Source organism: Hippopotamus amphibius, chromosome 9 (assembly GCF_030028045.1).
Source record: "Hippopotamus amphibius kiboko isolate mHipAmp2 chromosome 9, mHipAmp2.hap2, whole genome shotgun sequence".
NCBI lineage: Eukaryota > Metazoa > Chordata > Mammalia > Artiodactyla > Hippopotamidae > Hippopotamus > Hippopotamus amphibius.
In genome coordinates this window covers 118,111,673-118,129,443 of record NC_080194.1, presented here as the reverse complement: position 1 = coordinate 118,129,443, position 17,771 = coordinate 118,111,673, and the positions used below count along the sequence as shown (strand labels likewise).

The 17,771-nt window shown below is 48.7% G+C and overlaps 1 protein-coding gene across 2 annotated transcripts in view; it reads left to right on the top strand.

Moving 5' to 3' along the window:
* The first annotated feature begins 5,753 nt into the window (after positions 1 to 5,753).
* The window catches only part of GGA2 (golgi associated, gamma adaptin ear containing, ARF binding protein 2), a 30,900-nt gene continuing 18,882 nt past the window's right edge, over positions 5,754 to 17,771 (top strand). The window contains exons 1-5 of one of the 2 annotated variants that reach the window (XM_057695226.1): positions 5,754 to 5,917; positions 12,859 to 12,943; positions 13,699 to 13,774; positions 14,654 to 14,752; positions 16,888 to 17,011. In XM_057695226.1, coding sequence (XP_057551209.1) covers positions 5,818 to 5,917; positions 12,859 to 12,943; positions 13,699 to 13,774; positions 14,654 to 14,752; positions 16,888 to 17,011 — 484 coding nt within the window. In that variant the 5' untranslated portion in view covers positions 5,754 to 5,817. Of the gene's footprint in view, positions 5,918 to 12,629; positions 12,756 to 12,858; positions 12,944 to 13,698; positions 13,775 to 14,653; positions 14,753 to 16,887; positions 17,012 to 17,771 lie in introns of those variants that run through there. The other variant, XM_057695227.1, reaches the window with a different exon arrangement.

The following is a 17,771-nucleotide window of genomic DNA, read 5'->3' as shown; positions in this document are numbered from 1 at the left end:
TGAATCCAGCTATCTGTGAGAGACTGGCCTTTGACAAAGACTTTGAAGTGAAGAGTGAGATAGATGTAATAGTTCAACATAGAGGGATGTTTAATGGGACCTAAATTAGAAATTGTCTAATGGATTAGTTAATATTTTTGTCTTATGATAAAATTCCCTACCTTCCCAGGGACCATAATAATAAATACTTAGAAGATGAGGACTTTCTGGGTGAGAGCAGATACCAGAGAGGGAAGTTCATGGGTTCATGTTCATGGGTGTCAGAGGGCTTTACAGATGAAGTGACCTTTGAACTGGGTTCTGAGGGATAAGTAGGAGTTTCCAGATCAGTGGGGCTTGGAAGGGTATTCCAAAGGGATGAAAAAGAATTTCACCAAGCTGGGCATGATTGGAGCCAAGGGTAGGAGTTGAGGAAGTTGGAGAAATGGCTGAGAAACCAGGCAGAGGGGAAATCCAAACAGCCCTTCTTTGCCAAGTTAAGGGTATCAAGGTGCATCTGATGCAAATATCAAAACATCCAGATTCAAACCAGCTTAAATAGGAAGCTTTAGTATCCCTCAAAGCAGGAAGTTCAGGGGTATGGCAGGCTCTGGGGTTGGTTAATTAAGCGTTCAGTGACCTCAGTGAGGACTTGGGCTCTTTCCCTCTCTTGGCTCTATTTGGCCCCAGCATCAGCAACAGCCTGGGGCTGGTTCTCTTCATTCACAATTGGCTGCCTGAAATGTTCGGGCCTCTGCACTTCCTCCTTCATATTGTCAGAGAGCTCATGGCTTTCTGTGGCTCCCTCCCTGAAAGCAAGGAAACTTTTCTCCACCACCACCGCCCGCCTCGTGACTTCCCCATTCTTGAAGCCATCCCTTCTGGGCAAGTGGGTGGGGAGTCCCCCTAGATCAGTCAGGACCCAGAGCTGGGGGTGGGGCCAGCTCTTCCCTGGATTCCCGGACCAAGTAGGGGTCTGTTCGCGAAGGAGTGGGTCTTCACGAAGTGGAAGGTGGGGAGCCACTGAAATGCGTTAAGTAGGGGAGTGACAAGATCAGATTTGTGTTTTTCTGAACGATCGTTCCGGCAGCTTTGCTGAAGAGAGATTGGAGTGGGGCTGGCCCAGGAGCAGGGAGCCCTGGTGGGAAACGTGGTAAAGCCCTGTTTCGTCCTTATAGCCTGAGCCCCGCCCCAACCCCATCTACCTTTCCTGCTTCGCTTCATTCATTCCTGCCACACGCGCCCCCGTCTCTGGTCTCCAGCCGTGGAAGCCTTCCTTCATGCCGCTGTTCTGTCTGGAACACTCTTGTCCATCTGCGCCTCTGCCCTTCTGCCTGGTCACCTGTCTCCATTCGGAAAGCCTCTGACTCCCCCCAGAAGGTCTCCTTCCTCTGCCATGAATCCTCAGCATCCTATTCTTTTCCATAGCACGCAGTGGGAATTGACTGCTTAAATAATTGTGTAAGTAATTAGTTCCGCAGTTATTTGTTTGTGTCAGATGGTAAAGTCTATGAGAACAGGGTCCTCATCTGTCTTGCTCCACCAGTGGACCCCCAGTGCTGAGAATGGTGCCTGTTCCCTTGGTAGGTGCTCAGTGAATATCGTGGAGAGAAAGGCCAGACACACACGTGATTGCATCGGGGGGTCAGGGTGAGCGGTCAAGTGCACAGTCGCTTTGTTTAGTTAGGGAACTGTTTTGCAGTATTCAGGAACTTCACATCGTTTGTGGTGACTATTTTCATTAGTGAGTTACAGGATATGCATTTTTTAAATATAGAAGGCACTAGAAGCTTGCCTTGGCACTCATTAAACTTGATATCACACCCTAGGCATCTCCAACGTAGCCTTCAGATGTGGGCAAAATGTTGGGGTCCCAGCCCAGGTCTGAGTGCCCTCCCCTCTGCCCCCTACCACCCCTCCCCCAACTCTGAGAGCAGTAGGACAGCCCAGCCAAGGAGGGGAGCGGCCTTCTCTATCTAGAGAACCCCTCTTGTCTGAGTCCATTCAGTCCTGTCTTCATTCATTCGTTTGACAAACACCTACTGTGTGCCAGGCCCTGTTAGGCCTGAGGGTGTGGAGAGGAATTACACAAAGTCTTGTTGATTGTGGGGGCTCAGGACACAGGTTTTTGTTCATTCCTTCATTCAATGTGTTAAGCTTTTAAAAATAAAACACAAGCAAATAGGGGCTTCGCTGGTGGTGTGGTGCTTGAGAATCTGCCTGCCAATGCAGGGGACATGGGTTCAAGCCCTGGTCCAGGAGGATCCCACATGCTGAGGAGCAGCTAGGCCCGTGTGCCACAACTACCGAAGCCCCCATACCTAAAGCCCGTGCTCCGCAGCAAGAGAGGCCACCACAGTGGGAAGCCCACGCACCTCAACGAAGAGTGGCCCCTGCTCACCACAACTAGAGAAAGCCCTGCGCGGCAATGAAGACCCAACGCAGCCAAAAAAAAAAAAAAAACCCAAAAAACAAAACAAATAAAAGATGAGGTTCCTGCCTCAAAGAGATCACAGTGATCAAAGATCACTCACAGGTGACTCACAGTTACAAAAATGCACGTGTGGAGGTGGTGGTGGAGGGGCAAGCAAAGGGATACTGGGACATGGATATCCTTGGGTGTGGGGAGCCAGTCAGGAAATGCTGTCTTCTCAAGGCGTCACATTGTTGTTTTTTACTTTTAATTGCAGATAAACTGAATCATTTTTTAGTATTGTCCCATGCAATATTTGGGACATACTTATACTAAAAAAAATATAATTGTGTAGGGTGGGCAAAATGGGTGAAGGTGATCAAAAGGTACAAACTTCCAGTTATAAAATAGGTAAGTCCTGGGGGTGCAATGTACAAAGCATGGTGATTCTAGTTAATACTGCATTGTATATTTGAAAGTTGCTAAGAGAGTAGATTTTAAAAGTTCTCAGAAGAAAAAAACAATTTTGTAATGATATGTAGTGTTGAATATTATCTAGACATATTGTGATCATTTTGCAAGATATACAAATATCAAATCAGGTTGTATGCCTGAAACTAAGACAATATTATATGTTAACTATATCTTAATTTTTGAAACTTATTTGTTGTTTGTCTGAAATTCTGATTTAACTGGGCTTCCTATATCTTTACTAGCGAACTCTGGCAGCCCAATCCTAGGGTAGTTTGACAGACAACAGAGGCAGGATGTTCCAAGCTGAGGAAACAGAACAGGCAAAAAGATACACAGTGGGAAGGAAGCAATCAGAGGTACAGTTAGCTCCCATCTGGTGCTTAGAGCTGGGTAAGAAGGGCCAGAGGATTCAGTTTCCACCAACAATTATTTTGTGCCTATCAAGTGCCGGAAGTTGGATGAATTAGATAGGCACGGCCCCTGCTTATGAAAGCTCTTCATCCAGGAAGGAGAGACAGACCACGGGGCCATACACATGATATAGGAAAGGAAATGGAAAGCAGAGGGGAGCTTGGGCAGGAAAGGGCTGCGTAAACACACAAGAGGGAGCCAAGGGAACGTCTCCTGAGGGCAGCAGGATTATTTGGTCTGAAACCACCTCCTATGCACCGAATCACTACACTGAGCTCCTGAAGCACTTCCTTACCACCCACTTATCCCTTAACCTTTCAGTTGTGGTCCCTCGAGCATCACCTGGAGGGGGAATGATAAGATTCTTGAGCTTTACTGTAGACCTACTGAATCAGAAACTGTGATGGGTGGTTCTTGGCAGGGCATAGTCTCTAATCATTTGCAGGTATTTGTTGCAGTGAGGAAACCCAGCTCCAGTGTTGGCAGATGTTTAGCATTTTTGAGAGGTAAACACATGTTAAAGATTTCACTTAACTTATGAAGAATCTGGTGAGATGTTACAACCAGTTCAAAGGAGAACCCAAAGAATAGACACAGGGGATATTGAAATGAATGTGCAAAATGGAGCCAAAGCAAAGAGAGTAGTGTCTTCCTGGGACAGAATCATTTGCATGTCTATAGACAAGAATAATTTTCCATTGCTTTCAGTAATTTACAGTTTACAGGGGTGCAAAATAATTCTCAAGGAACTAAAATCCGATTACACAGAAGGGTGTGCTATAAACAATGGGTAGTTTTCACTGACTTCATACAAAACTTCCCTGACATGAATAACGTTATAGACTGAAATGTGTCCCCTTCCAATTCAAATTCACACACTGAAGCGCTAATCTCTGTGATGCTATTTGATGTGGGTGGCTGGGTAGATAATTAGCTTTAGATGTGGTCTTGAGGGGCCCTCATGATGGGATTAGTGCCCTGATAAGAGGAAGATATCAAAACGCACTCTCTCTCCACCCTGTAAGTACACAGCAAGAAAGCAGCCCTCTGCAAACCTGGAAGCAGGTCGTCATCAGGAACCCATCAGCAATACGTTGGCCTCGGACTTCCCAGCCTCCAGTGAGAAATAAATGTCTGTTGTTTAGGCCACCCAGTCTGTGGTATTTTTTTATAGCAGCCCAAGTTTACTAAGACAGGTAACAGCTGTAAAAGAGCCTGGCACACAGGGAGCAGCTCAGTCAGATAATGTCCAAATAGGAGGGTGCTACAGGCAAGGATCTGTCAGATCAGGCTGTGCGTGGCACGACTTATTTTGGAGCTGAAATAAGTCAATTTATAGACTTAATATTTATTTAGTAAATATTTTGGAGCACAGCAAATGTACTTTGAAACTTAGGTTGTGTGTTTATTTGGGGTAGGGATGGGACTTAAAGTAGCTACCTCTCATTGTTTCCACTGTTCATCTGACCATTCAACAAATGTTTATTGGCACTGGTGCGCCAGGCATTACCCTAGGTATTGGGGACATGGAAGTGTACAAAGTTCCTGCTTATGTTAGTGGGTGAAGCAAGTAATGGAGTATACTTTGTCCTTCAAAGGAAAATTACATATTGTCTAGAGAGCACACCTTTCCAGTTCCCATCCTTTCTTTCACTGTCTGGGAGGTGTCTTACACTCTGTTAGTTGTAGATAACCGATAGCAATGCAAATAATTCTTGCCTATAAACATGCAAATTGGGGGAGTCCCTGGTCCTTGGTTACGACTCCGTGCTTCCTGGTCGGGGAACTAAGATCCTGCAGCGCGGCCAAATAATAATAATAACAATAATAATAATAAATAAAAGATAATTAAAAAAAACAAGCCAGTTAATTCTGAGCTAGTTTTGTGTCCATCTGCACATCTGTTCCAACATTCCTTTATTCTGTATAAACTTGCCCTTTTTCTGACTTCTCATTTGAACGGATTATAACATCTGCTTGGTTCCCTCACTTTAAATTAGAATGAAAATATTTAACACGTGCTTATTTTACAATGTATGAGGACCATGACTTTTTTTGGGGGGGAGGGGGTGGAATTATCCTTTGATAGAAAAAGTAAATAGTACGCTCATGGTGTAATGTATTCCGGAGAAAATAAAGCAGAGTAGGGAAGGAAGCGGCGCGTGTCATTTCAGAGGTGGTGGTCCGGAAAGCCCCCCTCGAGTAAAAACGCTAGAAGAATTCGTTATCTGAGACTCAAGTTAACAGGGCGTCCTCTATTTTATCTGGCAGGCCTTGCGAGGTTGGCTTGACCAACTGTGACCCGGTCGCGGGTCTGGAAAACCAGCCGACGAGCCAGACCCGCGCGGGATGCACGGCTGTCTGCAAGGCCGAGCCCCGGGGTCCCGCAGCGGAGACGGGGCGTGGTGGGGCGGGGCCCTGAAGGCCACGCCCCGTCACGTGCCGGCCCTCGCCTGCCGCGTCGGCAGCCCCGGAACGCGCCAGACGCCGGCGGCTGAAGGGCAGGGGCGGCCGGGGCCTCGGCGGCGGGGGCTGGGCCCATGGCGACGGCGGTAGCGGCTGGGGCCGGGGCCGCGGCGGGGGCCGAGTCGGCCGAGGGGCCCCCGGGGCCGGCGGCGGCGGCGCTGGAGCTGTGGCTCAGTGAGTAGCCGGGGCCGCCCCTCGGCGCTGGCCCAGCGCCCCACGTGAGGCCTGGCTTCCCGCCTCCCTGGGCCTTTCTTCTGAGGCCAGCGGGCGGGCAGTTGGCCGCGGGGAGGCCGGCGCCCGGGGAAGGGGGCTGAGCCGGCGCGGGTGGGAGGATCGCCCCGGAGGGGCCCCGAGAGGAGTCCCGAGAATCCTCCGAGGCTGCGGACGGAGGCTGGGCGCTCGGCCTCCCCTCCTCCCCCAGTCGCGGTGCATAAACACTGTTAACGACACAGTGGCCAAGGTCTGTTGAGCTTTGCTTTTATGCGAAGCACTGTGCTAGAAAGCCTTTCAGCCACTGCTAATCCTCATCACGACCCCAAGCGACAGCTTCTGTTATTAACCCCGCTTTAAAGATGGGGACCTTTAGACGTACTCCGTTGTGCAACCTACCCATCCCCCGGGAAAGAGCTCTCTCTGGCCGCCGTCTTTAATGTCAAAACAAGCCGTTTATACCTTTTGTGCATGTTGGTTCTGGCCGCACTTCTTATGTGTATTGTCTCCTGTAAGACGCACGGCAGTCGTAGGGGTCGTTATTGTCCCTGCGTTACCGATGAGGACTTGAGATTCCAAGAGAATAAAGCATATGCTCCGTGTATTGGGCTCTGCTGGATGCTGGGAGTACGGAGATGCGCAACACAGGGTCCTTGCTCACAAAGACATTTTTAAGTGGGTGGTGCAAGCGGACAGTAACGGCACTTTGTTCCATTAACAGAGATTGGGAGGGAGACGGGTTTAACGTGCGGTGGTAGGAGTTGGTTTGTTTACCTGGGGATTGTCTCAGATGTCATAGCATTTGAGTGGACAGTGGAATTGACAACATTTCAGATGCAGGAGTGCAGAAGCTGAGGGAACAGGAAGGTGTGGCGCATTCTGGGAAGCAGGAGGTCAGTACTGCAGGAGTGTAAAGCCTAAAGAGGCTGCAGGGCTAATTGGGGCGAGATCTTCTTGGGTCTTGTATGCTGCAGAAAGGAGTTCAGAGTTTGTCTCTGATGTAGTGGGGGAGGGGATGCTGGAGTTTTCAGCCTGGGCCTCCTATCAAGTACACCTGTTAAAAGCATCACCTGCAGCCATGAAAAGAGCCGAATTGGTTAGGAATGTGGCAGGGAGAGAGAGTAGATGAAAAGCTCTTGTAGTGTGTTGGGGCTGAAGTAGGACGAAGATACTGGGATGGAGAGCAGAAATAAGTAGCTAGTACAGTCAGCAGCCTTGATGCATTACAATAGAGGCAAGAGACCAGGAGAAATCTAGGATGGATCCCCGGTTTCAGGCTCAGGAAGTTGTGGAGTTTGAGGTGCTTGTGACACAAAGAGAAGCTCTCTGGGACTTCCTAGGTGGCGCAGTGGGTAAGAATCCACCTGCCAATGCAGGGGACACGGGTTCGTTCCCTGCCCCAGGAAGATACCACGTGCCGCGGAGCAACTTAGCCCGTGTGCCACAAGTATTGAGCCTGCGCTCTAGAGCCCGTGAGCCACAACTGTTGAGCCCATGTGCCGCAACTACTGAAGCCCATGCGCCTAGAGCCCATGCTCTGCAACTAGAGAGGCCACCACAATGAGAAGCCCGCACACCACAATGAAGAACAGCCCCCGCTTGCCACAACTAGAGAAAGCCCATGTGCAGCAATGAAGACCCAACACAGCCAATAAAAAAATAAAAAACAAATTTATTGGGAAAAAAGAAAGAGAGAAGCTCTCTGGGCAGTGTGTTGGCTCCAGAGAGGGTAAGAGCTGGAGCTCCACTTGGGACCTTCAGTTCATTGGCAGTGAGCTTGTCCAGGGAGGCTGTGCGTATTAGGAAGAGCAGAGGTTTGCAGGTGGAGCATGGAGAATCTCAACATGGAAGAAGCAAGTGGGGAAAGCAGCCTGGAGATGGAAGGCAGAGCCTACAGGTTGTGGGGTGGGTGGTGGGGAACTCCGAGGGTGGGGAGCTGCAGGTCTCTAAAGAGGGTATAGTTGGTAGGTGGTTTTGCTGCTGAGAGAGTAGGAGGAGGAAGGAGGAGGGGGAACTTTGAATTTGGCAACCAAAAGGTTACTGAGTTATCTTAGTGTTAAATGGTGGGGACAGAAGGTGGTTGACTAGGAGGCAGTGGAGTTGCAAAAGTCAAGTGGGCTGAGTTAGAGGCCAGCTAGTGGCTGACCCAGGTAGGGGAGAGAAAGGGAACTGTGGCTGCTCGAGGGGGGGGTTCGTAAGCTCCAGTTGTTTTAGGCCAGTGTGGTCCCAAAGTTGTTCAGTTAGGCCTAGAACCTATATCAGCCACGCACTCCCCAGTCTCAACCAAAATGCCTCCAGACATTACCAGGTGTGCCCTAGGGGAGAGGGGCAGACTCACCTCTCCCCTCCCCACCTGAGATCCTCTGAGTCTGGGCTTTCGAGTATTGAGTGGACTTCAGAAATGTATCTTTTAGCCTTTGTGGTTGTGGGATTTCTACCTCACCACCCCTGCCCCTCCGTAGGAGCAGAGAAAGTGAAGTGTTTCAACCAGACTTGTGGGTGCAGTGGAGGTGGTTCGTGGAAGGACAAGGGGTAGAGGGGCTGATGTAGCGAGGACAGGAGTGTAGTTGAAGGAAAGCACCGTGAGTCTAGGCTGGTTGGAAAAGGAAGTCGCTCTAGGAGGATTTGAGGACCCCTGCGCCTAGCTCACTGACAGATCTTACCTCAGCAAGCAAGGCAGCTGTGTTCCGAAGATCAGAATGTAAAGCCATGTGCCTCTTGGGTTTGGGAGGATCAGAGGAGTTAGTATACGTGAAGCACTTAGGATGGTGCCTGGCACACAGTGTTCGCTCTATCATTTGTCCTCTTAGTTGGGAGTGGCAGAAAACTAACTCATATTGTTTTACCAAAAAAGAAAGGAAGAACATGGGACCTAGAATTGGGGAGGCTTAATTCCCCAAAGGAACATCGGGAAGCTGTTTCACCAGAAGCTCATGCTTTAAAAATACAAGTAGCAGCGTCTGGGCATTCTGCAGCTTTTCCTCTCCCCACTTAGTTTATTTGGGGCAGTTCCACATGACTGTATTTAGAGCTGCTTCATTCTTGTTAATGAAAAGCCTCGTGTGCCCCATTGCATGCGGTGCTATGCTCTGTTTAACTAGTTCCTTGTTAGTGGACACTTTGGGTTGTTGGGAGTCTTGTGCTGTTGGCAGCAGCACTGGGGCCTCTTGGTCTCTAGCTCTGGTAGTGCTGCCTGGGAGGAGTAGCTTAGTTAAAGTCAGGTGCTCAGTAAATCTCTTTCTTCTTCCCCCTGGACCTGCTCCCAGCTGATAAGTCCTATCTTCCAGCCTCACTTTTATGCCTCCCTTGGGGGTGGGAGTGGTCTGGATCTGTTTATATTCTCCCAGCTTCTCAAGGACTGAGTTCCTTCTTTATCTTGGAGCCCAGCATAGGTCATTGCTCTGGTGGGTCTTGGGCTTTCATCATGTGCTTAGTTGAATGATTGCTGGATGTAGGGGGCGGTGTGCACCTCCTGTAGGATTCACCCATGCGGGAGTGAGTTCTAAGTGTTCTCAAGGTGAAGGCTTCCCCACAGCCTCAGGCCTCCCCTTACTAGCATAGGCTGCTGTAGCCCAGGGTCATGACCCTGGTGGTTGGGTGGCAGCTGATGTGAGATGATTTGGCTTTTGAATTAGTCACTGTTAGATGAACCATTTCAGGGAATTCCCTGACGGTCCAGTGGTTAAGACTTGCTGCTTTCACTTCCGTGGCCTGGGTTCGATCTCTGGTCGGGGGAGCTGCTTTTATTAAGTAAATATATGGCAGTAGTCCTGCCCAAGTGCCAGCTAAATAAACCGTCTTGGTGCCTGGGATAACCATTCTTGGTGCTCTGATGGGGCTGTGATGATCAGGGGAAGCAATGCAGGGTTTTTTTGAGTTTCTACCTGGCCAGCCCCTGTCTGGCCCATAGCCACTCCTTGGAGCAAATTGGAGTCAAACAGACCTGGAGGGTTGCAGTGGGCTGGTCAGATCAAGCTACTGGTCCTCTGAGGGTCATTTTCTCTGGAGTTGTTCGAGGCTACTGAAACAGCTTGACAGGATGGGATTAGGTGTTTGGAGACCCAGTTTCAGATCTGGAATAGACATCTCCTGGTGTCAGGGGTATGTCCAGCCAACTGGCCAGACTGCATAGCAAAAGATGAATCATTCATTCACTAGTAGATACCATGCTGACAACTGTTCTAGGTGCTGGAGCATGGAAAGGTGAATGAGACAGGCCTTCTTCCTGCCTTAGGGAGTGGATAACTTAGTGGTAAGAAAGGCAGAGAAGCCTTCCAAAAGAGGCCCTGCCATTGCCAAGGAACTGCCGTGAGAAACATTCGAATTGGGCAGACCTGGGATTGAATTTTTGTCATTTTCTAGCTTTGTAGCTGGGCAAGTTTCTTCATCTGTAAAATGGTGAGATAATAGTATCAATTTCAGTTGTTCTGAGGGTTACAGGAAAGGGATGCTTGGAAAACACTGCACATCATGTCTGACCCACAGCAAGTTCTTAAAAAACTAAGAGGGGGTGGGGGCAGCTATGAAGAAGCTTGAGGGAATCCTTATGATGTAAGATACAGCAAATAAAAAAACTTATTACACTTTATAAATCTTTTTGCTGCTTTGCTTTGGTTAAGGGTTTAGAACATTATTTAACCTTGTAGAGTTTTTTCCCTTCCTTTCTTTGGAAAAACTGGTGACCCTGTAATAGGGGAGGAGAGAGAGAGCTGAATTCTGCATGGTGAGTTGGGATCCTGCCTGCTCTTCTCTGCCGCGAGGTCATAGAATCATGTGTTGAGGTCTGAATACCTTTTAGGTGTCAAGCTTAACCTTGCAGTGAACTGAAACTTCATGAAGCTTAAATGGCATAGGATTATTAATGAGACTCTCTGAGAATCACTGCTTTAAGTTTATTTCATGAGTAATTATTTTGTGCCTGTGGGTAAGGCATTGTACTAAGCACTGTAGGAAATATACAGCGTCTGCCTTCATTTTGAACAAAGTTTTGAAGTTTAGGTGTAATGTCATGTGTACGTATTTTTAAAGTAGAAGGCAGAGACTATTTTAAAATTAGCTATGTTTTATTGATTACTTAATGTTTGCTGCTATACTGAGTACTTTAGACACTAGCTTTTAAAAATCTCTTGGCTCTCCCATGAGGAAGGTACTATTTTCCTTATTTTATAGTTGAGGAAACTGAGGCTCAGAGAGCCCAAGGACATGTAACTGATAAGGAATGAGTGGAGATTCCCATCCTAAAAGAGCAGGTAGAATGTGGGCCTTCTGGGAAGGAAGAAATGGCTTCTCTTTTGTGGAGGTGGGAGATAAAAAGATTAAGAAAGTCTTTATGAAGTGGCATTTGAATTGGGACTTGAAGGGTGAGCAGCATTTTGAGGGATGGAACATAGGGAAAGAGCTTTGAGGAGGAAGAAGGTGAGGGGCATATGGAAATTGATAGTCTGATTTCTTTGCTCTCCTTTGTTGTCTTTTTTCACTTAGGATGGAGTTGGTGGGCGGGAAAATGGGGGATTGAGTGCTTGTCCTTTGAATCTCGTTGAGCTGGGGTGCATGTGACTTTCACATGACATTAAATTTGACTGCAGTTTGGAAAAGTTAAACTCTGGTTGATGGTAGAGTCTTAGGTAATCAGAAGGGAGGAGAATTCATAGGGGCTGGAGCAGGGGGAGGAGACTTCTGGGAGGAGATGGTAATTGAGCATGGCCTTGAAGGGTGGATAGGATCTTGAGAGGAAAGAACTGGACGTTCAGGCAAGAGGAGTAGTGTCAGAGGTATGACCATGAGAGTTACATATTTGCAGAGCTCGAAAGAGCTTCTCTGTCAGCACCAGTAAGATACTTCATGGGAGAGGCAGGTAGGCCAGGGCAGGCTGGATGGTGGGGAGCAGGGCAAGTGTTATGAAAGGGCAGGATAAAGACAGTCTCAGCAACTCCTTTGTGAGAATGTGGCCTGGTTCAGTCTGGGGGTGGGGCATGTGGAATGGGCGTCTTTGTTGGGTTGTTGGACAGGGATTCTAGGCAGCAGCGGTGGGAGGAGGGGAAGAAGCAGCCACCATCTAGCGCAGGAAAGATGCACCCAGCCCCTCACTCCAGGAAGTCAGGGACTGCCCCTCCCCTCCGTGGAGCGTGGTCTCGCATTTGGCCTCCTGATGATCCCCCTTTCTCCAGGCAGCTCCTGCTCCTGGCTGTGCCCTGTACGCCTCATGCTCCATGTCCTCAGATTTCATCCAAATGTGAATGTTCTAATCAGGGAGACCCTGGTGTGACTGGATCTGGGTTTCTTGGGCATGTGTGAGGTAGCAGAGAGAAATGGCATTTTGAGGAGTGAGGGCAAAGAAGTCCTCTTGTCAGACTGAATAAGCCACTAACAGGTGGAGAAGCTTCTCACATAGGACGGTCAGAGGATTTCAGGAAGTGGAGGCTCAGATTTAGGCCTGTTACTTTGAGGACGTGGTGGGAGCTGCTCAGGGCTTCGTTGTATGTTCTAGTCTTCCTGTCACATGGCTAAGAAGCTTACAGGTTCTGGCTCACGCCCAGATACTGGTTGCGTGCCTGTCCTCATTGCAGGGCCAGAGCTGGGGAGTCCTGACCAGGGCATGAAGAAGGGACACATAGGCCAACCCCTGCACTGGCAATGTAGCCCATTTCAGGACAGTAGCTTGTTAACCAATTTGCTTGTTCATTCGGTCAGCAAGCAGTCACTAAGGCCGATGATGGGCCGGCCACTGTGCCTGGCAGTGAGGAGCAGTACAGACCCTGTCCCTTCAGCTAGCTGTCTGCTCGCTGGGTCTGATGCTCTAGAGGTGTGATGTCACAGTCCTTAGCTGTTGTCATATTTTGGGGGGCAGGGGTGTGGAGAGGTGTATGTTTCTCTTTATTATACTTTATTTTTTATTTCCTTGACAGATAAAGCCACAGACCCAAGCCTGTCAGAACAGGATTGGTCAGCTATCCAGAATTTCTGTGACCAAGTGAACACTGATCCCAATGGGTAAGGTGTCTTCAAACACATGCTTGACTGAAGGCACCTCAGACTGTGCGTGCCTTTGTTTCTCAGGATCGTTTTACATAGCTAGGCTCTGCTTCCTTTTTCTCTCCCTCCATGATCTACCGAGTACATTATTTTCCTAGAAATAGCAAATTTATGTGATTTTCTAAACAACAGTCAGTTTGTAACTGACAGTTATTATATTTAAAAAATTTTAAGTAGTGTTATGAAACACTACTGCTGAGGAGATCTCTGAATGTTAGGGATAGAATGTAGCTAAGGTATGTAGCAGAGTGAAAGGCGGGAAAAGGGTAAGATTTTGTTCAATTTGGTTTCTCAAGTGTCTGGATAGGAACTTAAGAAACCAGTCAGTCATCCAGATGTTTTATCTCCATGTTGCTGAATATTCATTTTGAAACGAGCAAGAAGTTTGATCACGTTTTCTGCTCTAGTGTTGTCTGAGCAGCTGTCATGTGACAGATAGGGTCTGTGCTGCCCACAACCAAGTTACACGCAGGTCTGCGAGTTGTAGGGGTGGCTTGGCTGGGGAGAGGACGGCGTGCCCTGGAGGCGTAGCTGTGAGCAGGGTGAGTGGGAGTCGGCCTCCTTCAGGGGCGCGTGCCTGGCCGTGTGCGGTCACATCCCGCCTCTGCTCTGGGACCGGAGCTGCTGGAGGAGAGGGGACTTTACTGAGCGTGCTCAGCCGGGCTGGTGTGTTCTTCTCCGCCCAGAGTCCAGGTGTCTTTGTTTTCCCTTAGCTCAACCCATGCGCCCTGGCTGCTGGCTCACAAGATCCAGTCTCCACAAGAGAAAGAAGCTCTTTATGCCTTAACGGTGAGTTTGGCTTGCCCCTTAGCCTAAGCTCTCCTGTCCTGAGGGTAGCACTTCTGTGGGGAAGAGCCTCGGAGAGGTTCATCTTCCCTGGCCTTGAAAAAGCAGGCTGGAGGGAGTTCTGGGCTCAGATTGCCCCATCCTAGATCTTTCTGTGGAAAACAGCATTGAGCCTGCTTTTCAAGAAGGAAAGGAAGGCTTTATTTCCTTTTACCCTTTTTAGACCAGGGTTGACAAGGTCAAGTGCCCACAGGGCCAGATTGGTCACATAAGTGAATGAGCTGCTAGGTGGAGACCAAAAAACTGGAGAGCCCATGCCCAGTCTGAAGAGGGCAGCGACAGTGCAGGACCCACTGGCTATTGCCAGGCAGAAGTTTGGGCCCATTGTTGCTAGAACTTCCTGTTTAAGAGAAACCAGAAATCCAGATTTTTTTATGAATTCTCTGAATTTTTCAGTGTTGGTGACTAATTTGAAATCTTAAGCAATAGTGTGGACCAAAGAAACCATTTACAGGCCCAGTTTGTCACTTGAGTGCCAGCAGGTAACCCATAGATTAACAGTTCTTGAGTATTCCATGTCCAATTTCTGCCTCTGGGAGAAAGAAGGAAGTGATTCTCTGACCAGTTTCATGTGCCCTGAGGGTCTCCTTAAAAGGTGGGGTGACCTCAGGGTACCCCATTGAGCTGTTTCCTGGACACAAACCTGTCAGTTACAACAAGAGCAGACAAGGGCTTTTTTTCTTAATCTGAAAGTGTCACCCTTTCTCCCAAACTTTAGTGTCCTCAGTCTTGAGCCATGGTTCCAGCAGATACTTAGCAGGTTTGAAATGAGCCCTGGAGCCAATGGTTTCCCCTTCTCATGGGGGTCCTGTGTCTGTGCAGGTGCTGGAGATGTGTGTGAACCACTGTGGGGAGAAGTTCCACAGCGAGGTGGCCAAGTTCCGCTTCCTGAATGAGCTCATCAAAGTGTTGTCCCCAAAGGTGAATACCCTGGGCTTAGCCTTGCTCACTGTTCTGCACATCCCCCAACTTTCAAACTCCTGTCGCCCTTCTTGGTCCAGAGGCAAGCCTGCTTATGGCTAGAACCTGCCAGCCTGTCTCGGGTTTGTGAGAGCTGAGAAGTGAAAGCTTTCCTCTCTAAGGTGTGGGATGATGGTCCTGGTCATCAGCTGATCCCTGCCCTCTGATTGTCAGCGTTTTCAAATTCTCCCTTTAAAAAGCGCCTTGTAGATGGGTGGCCTAGACGGGCGAGCACAGAGGGCCTAGCTGGTGGGCACAGGTTTCCTGGTAGAGAGAGCAAGAGGTGGCGGCGTAGCTTTAACTCTCCTCCTTTCCTTGTCCTCCTGGTACGTGTCTTAGCGACACCGTTCTCGGGTAGCTGACGTTGACGGAGCCTTCCTTTGCTGCTTCCCAGCAATTCTGATACCAACTGTGTGTCCTGTGATTTAATTCATTTCTGACAATAAGTACTCAAAGTTAGGACAGACGCTACAGGTTAGAGCTCCAGTCCTGCCTACACGATGCCTACTTCAGACACCAGTCATGAGTCTTGGGGGTCCCCAGGCTACTTACACTTCTGCCTGACCAACTGCAAGTTTGGAGGTTCCTCTGACCCCCTCTGCCTGGTTCCATAATTCATTAGAGTCACAGAGTGCAGGAAAGCACTATACTTACTAATATACTTTTATTATAAAGGATATAAATGAAAGAGATACATGGGCCAAGGTCTTGGGGGTGAAGGGGGTGCAGAGCTTCCACGCGCTCTCCTGTGGAACCTGAGCACACCACCCTCCCAGCACAGCCATGTGTTCAATCACAAAGCTCCCTGGACCCAGTTGTTTCGGAGTTTTTATCTGGAGTTTTGAGGGCATGATTGATTTAATCACTGGCCATGTGATTGAATTCAATCTGCAGCCTCCCTCTCCTCTTGGGGAGCCCCTCCATTGAAACTGAGTGCCCACCAGGAGTGTTTAGCATAAAGTCAGGTATGGACCATGGGGGCTCATTGTAAATAAGAAAAGATGTTCCTATCCCTCAGGAAATGCCAAGGGTCTTTGAAATTCTGTACTGGGAGGAACTGAGGACAAGGGTCAAATATACATATATTTTATTTCCATAATCCTTTTATTTAATCTTAAGAGGATCTTTTAAGAAATAATGATTTAAAACATTTGAGTTTCAACAATTCCTTTCACTTTACCTTATTTTTATTCCAAGTATATTTTTATTCTACACTTGCCTCAGTCAAAAAATGAGTGTCCCCAGTGGCTCTAACCTAGGCCAATATATGGTGGAATTTAATTTTAGTGGCTCTGGAGGTTGACTCCTTGAAGCCCAGAAAGAGCCCTGGGACTGGCTGCCGGGTCATTTGTCCTCTGGCCATGCCTCAGCTCTCCAGCAGCCTTGGGCAGCTCACTCCTCTCTTTAGTGATGCTGTGGGCTGGGCAGTCTGCTCGTGAAACTGCACAACTCGGATGGGATTCAGACCAGCCAGAGCTCAGACAGGGGCTCAAACGCAGGGTCTTTTAGTTAAAGTCACTCACCTGGTGTCAGGACTTGCTGAAGCTCAGGTTCTTTGTGTCTCAGCACAGAAGGAATTCAGCAAAGTGATAGGCAAGAAGTAGATTTATTAAGACAGGACGCTTGCAAGGGATGCAAGCAGGCAGGCAAGGGGGCTCTGCCCTGAGAACTAAGTGGGAAAGCAGGTTTATTTAGAGATGCAGTGTGTTCCAAAAGGTGAGAGTAGCCCTGAAATACGGGGTGATGACTTTTTATGGGCTGGGTAATTTCATAGGCTAACGAGTGGGAGGATTATTCCAGCTGTTTGGGGAAAGGGGCAGAGATTTTCAGGAATTGGGCCGCCACTCTCTTTTTGGCCTTTTATGGTCGTTCTCTGTCATGGCACCTGTGGGTGTGTCGTTTAGCTAATGGATGACAGTGAGCCAGTCATGAGGCTCAAGGTCTACTGGAAGTCGAATCTTACGCCATCTTGGGCCTAATCAGTTCTAACCAGTTTATGTCATATCCTCAACAGCTGTGTCATTCTCTAAAGGTAGTGCCCTGCCACCTCCCCTCCTGTCTCACTAAGTCCCTTCCAGCTCTGTAATTCTCTTCAGTACCTAGGCTCCTGGACCACAGAAAAAGTTAAAGGAAGAGTCATTGAAATACTCTTCAGTTGGACAGTATGGTTTCCAGAAGACATCAAGATCCGAGATGCTTATCAGATGCTGAAGAAGCAAGGTCTGACTGCCGTTACTTGTGTTGCATTCCCTTTTCACAGTAGTTGTTCCTTCTTGCTTTTTTTGTATGCTTTGTCATTTTGGGGTGAAAGCTGGAGACCTTGTGTCTAGTAGACACAGCAGTAGAGGCTGACACAGTGATTTTGATCCCCAGAGGTGGGCAGACATTTCCTATTTCCTTCTGGTTGGCAGGAGTTGAGCTGGGTTCGAGATGGTTGTTTCCATAGTTACCCTCGCTATACCAGGTTTCACATTCCTCTGGTGTTAGCGTGTGTTTATGGCAGGGGCTGATTTGTTAGAGTTTCTCTCAGTATCTGCTCTACTCTCAGTTTTGCATCTTCCTCTTGCTCTGCACCTCAAAGGGGGGTCTTATTCCATTGCCTTTCCTGGCAGTAGACCCTTATTATTTGTTCCTCAACACCCTCAGCCTGGTGGTGGTGGTGGCTCTGTTCTGATTAAGCCTCAGCCTTAGGCAGGCACGTGTCTCCGGTCTTGGTGGGACCTGTTTGTGGTCCTGTCCCAGCCCCAGCTCGGGTCTGGGCTGGGACATGTTGCTGCCCCTCCCCCAGGGGCACAGGCTTTTCTTTTCTTTCTTTCCAGCTGCAGTAAGTTTTCACCACTGTTCTAAGGGTAGCAGGTGTGGTGTCCTTCCCTCAGCAGTGTGCGGCTTTTCTCTGGGAAGAGAAGGATTTCGGTCTGCCATCAGGCCTTTCCTGTTCTCGTTCTGCGAGGCCCTTGGACAGGGAGCCTGTTGCTCTTGT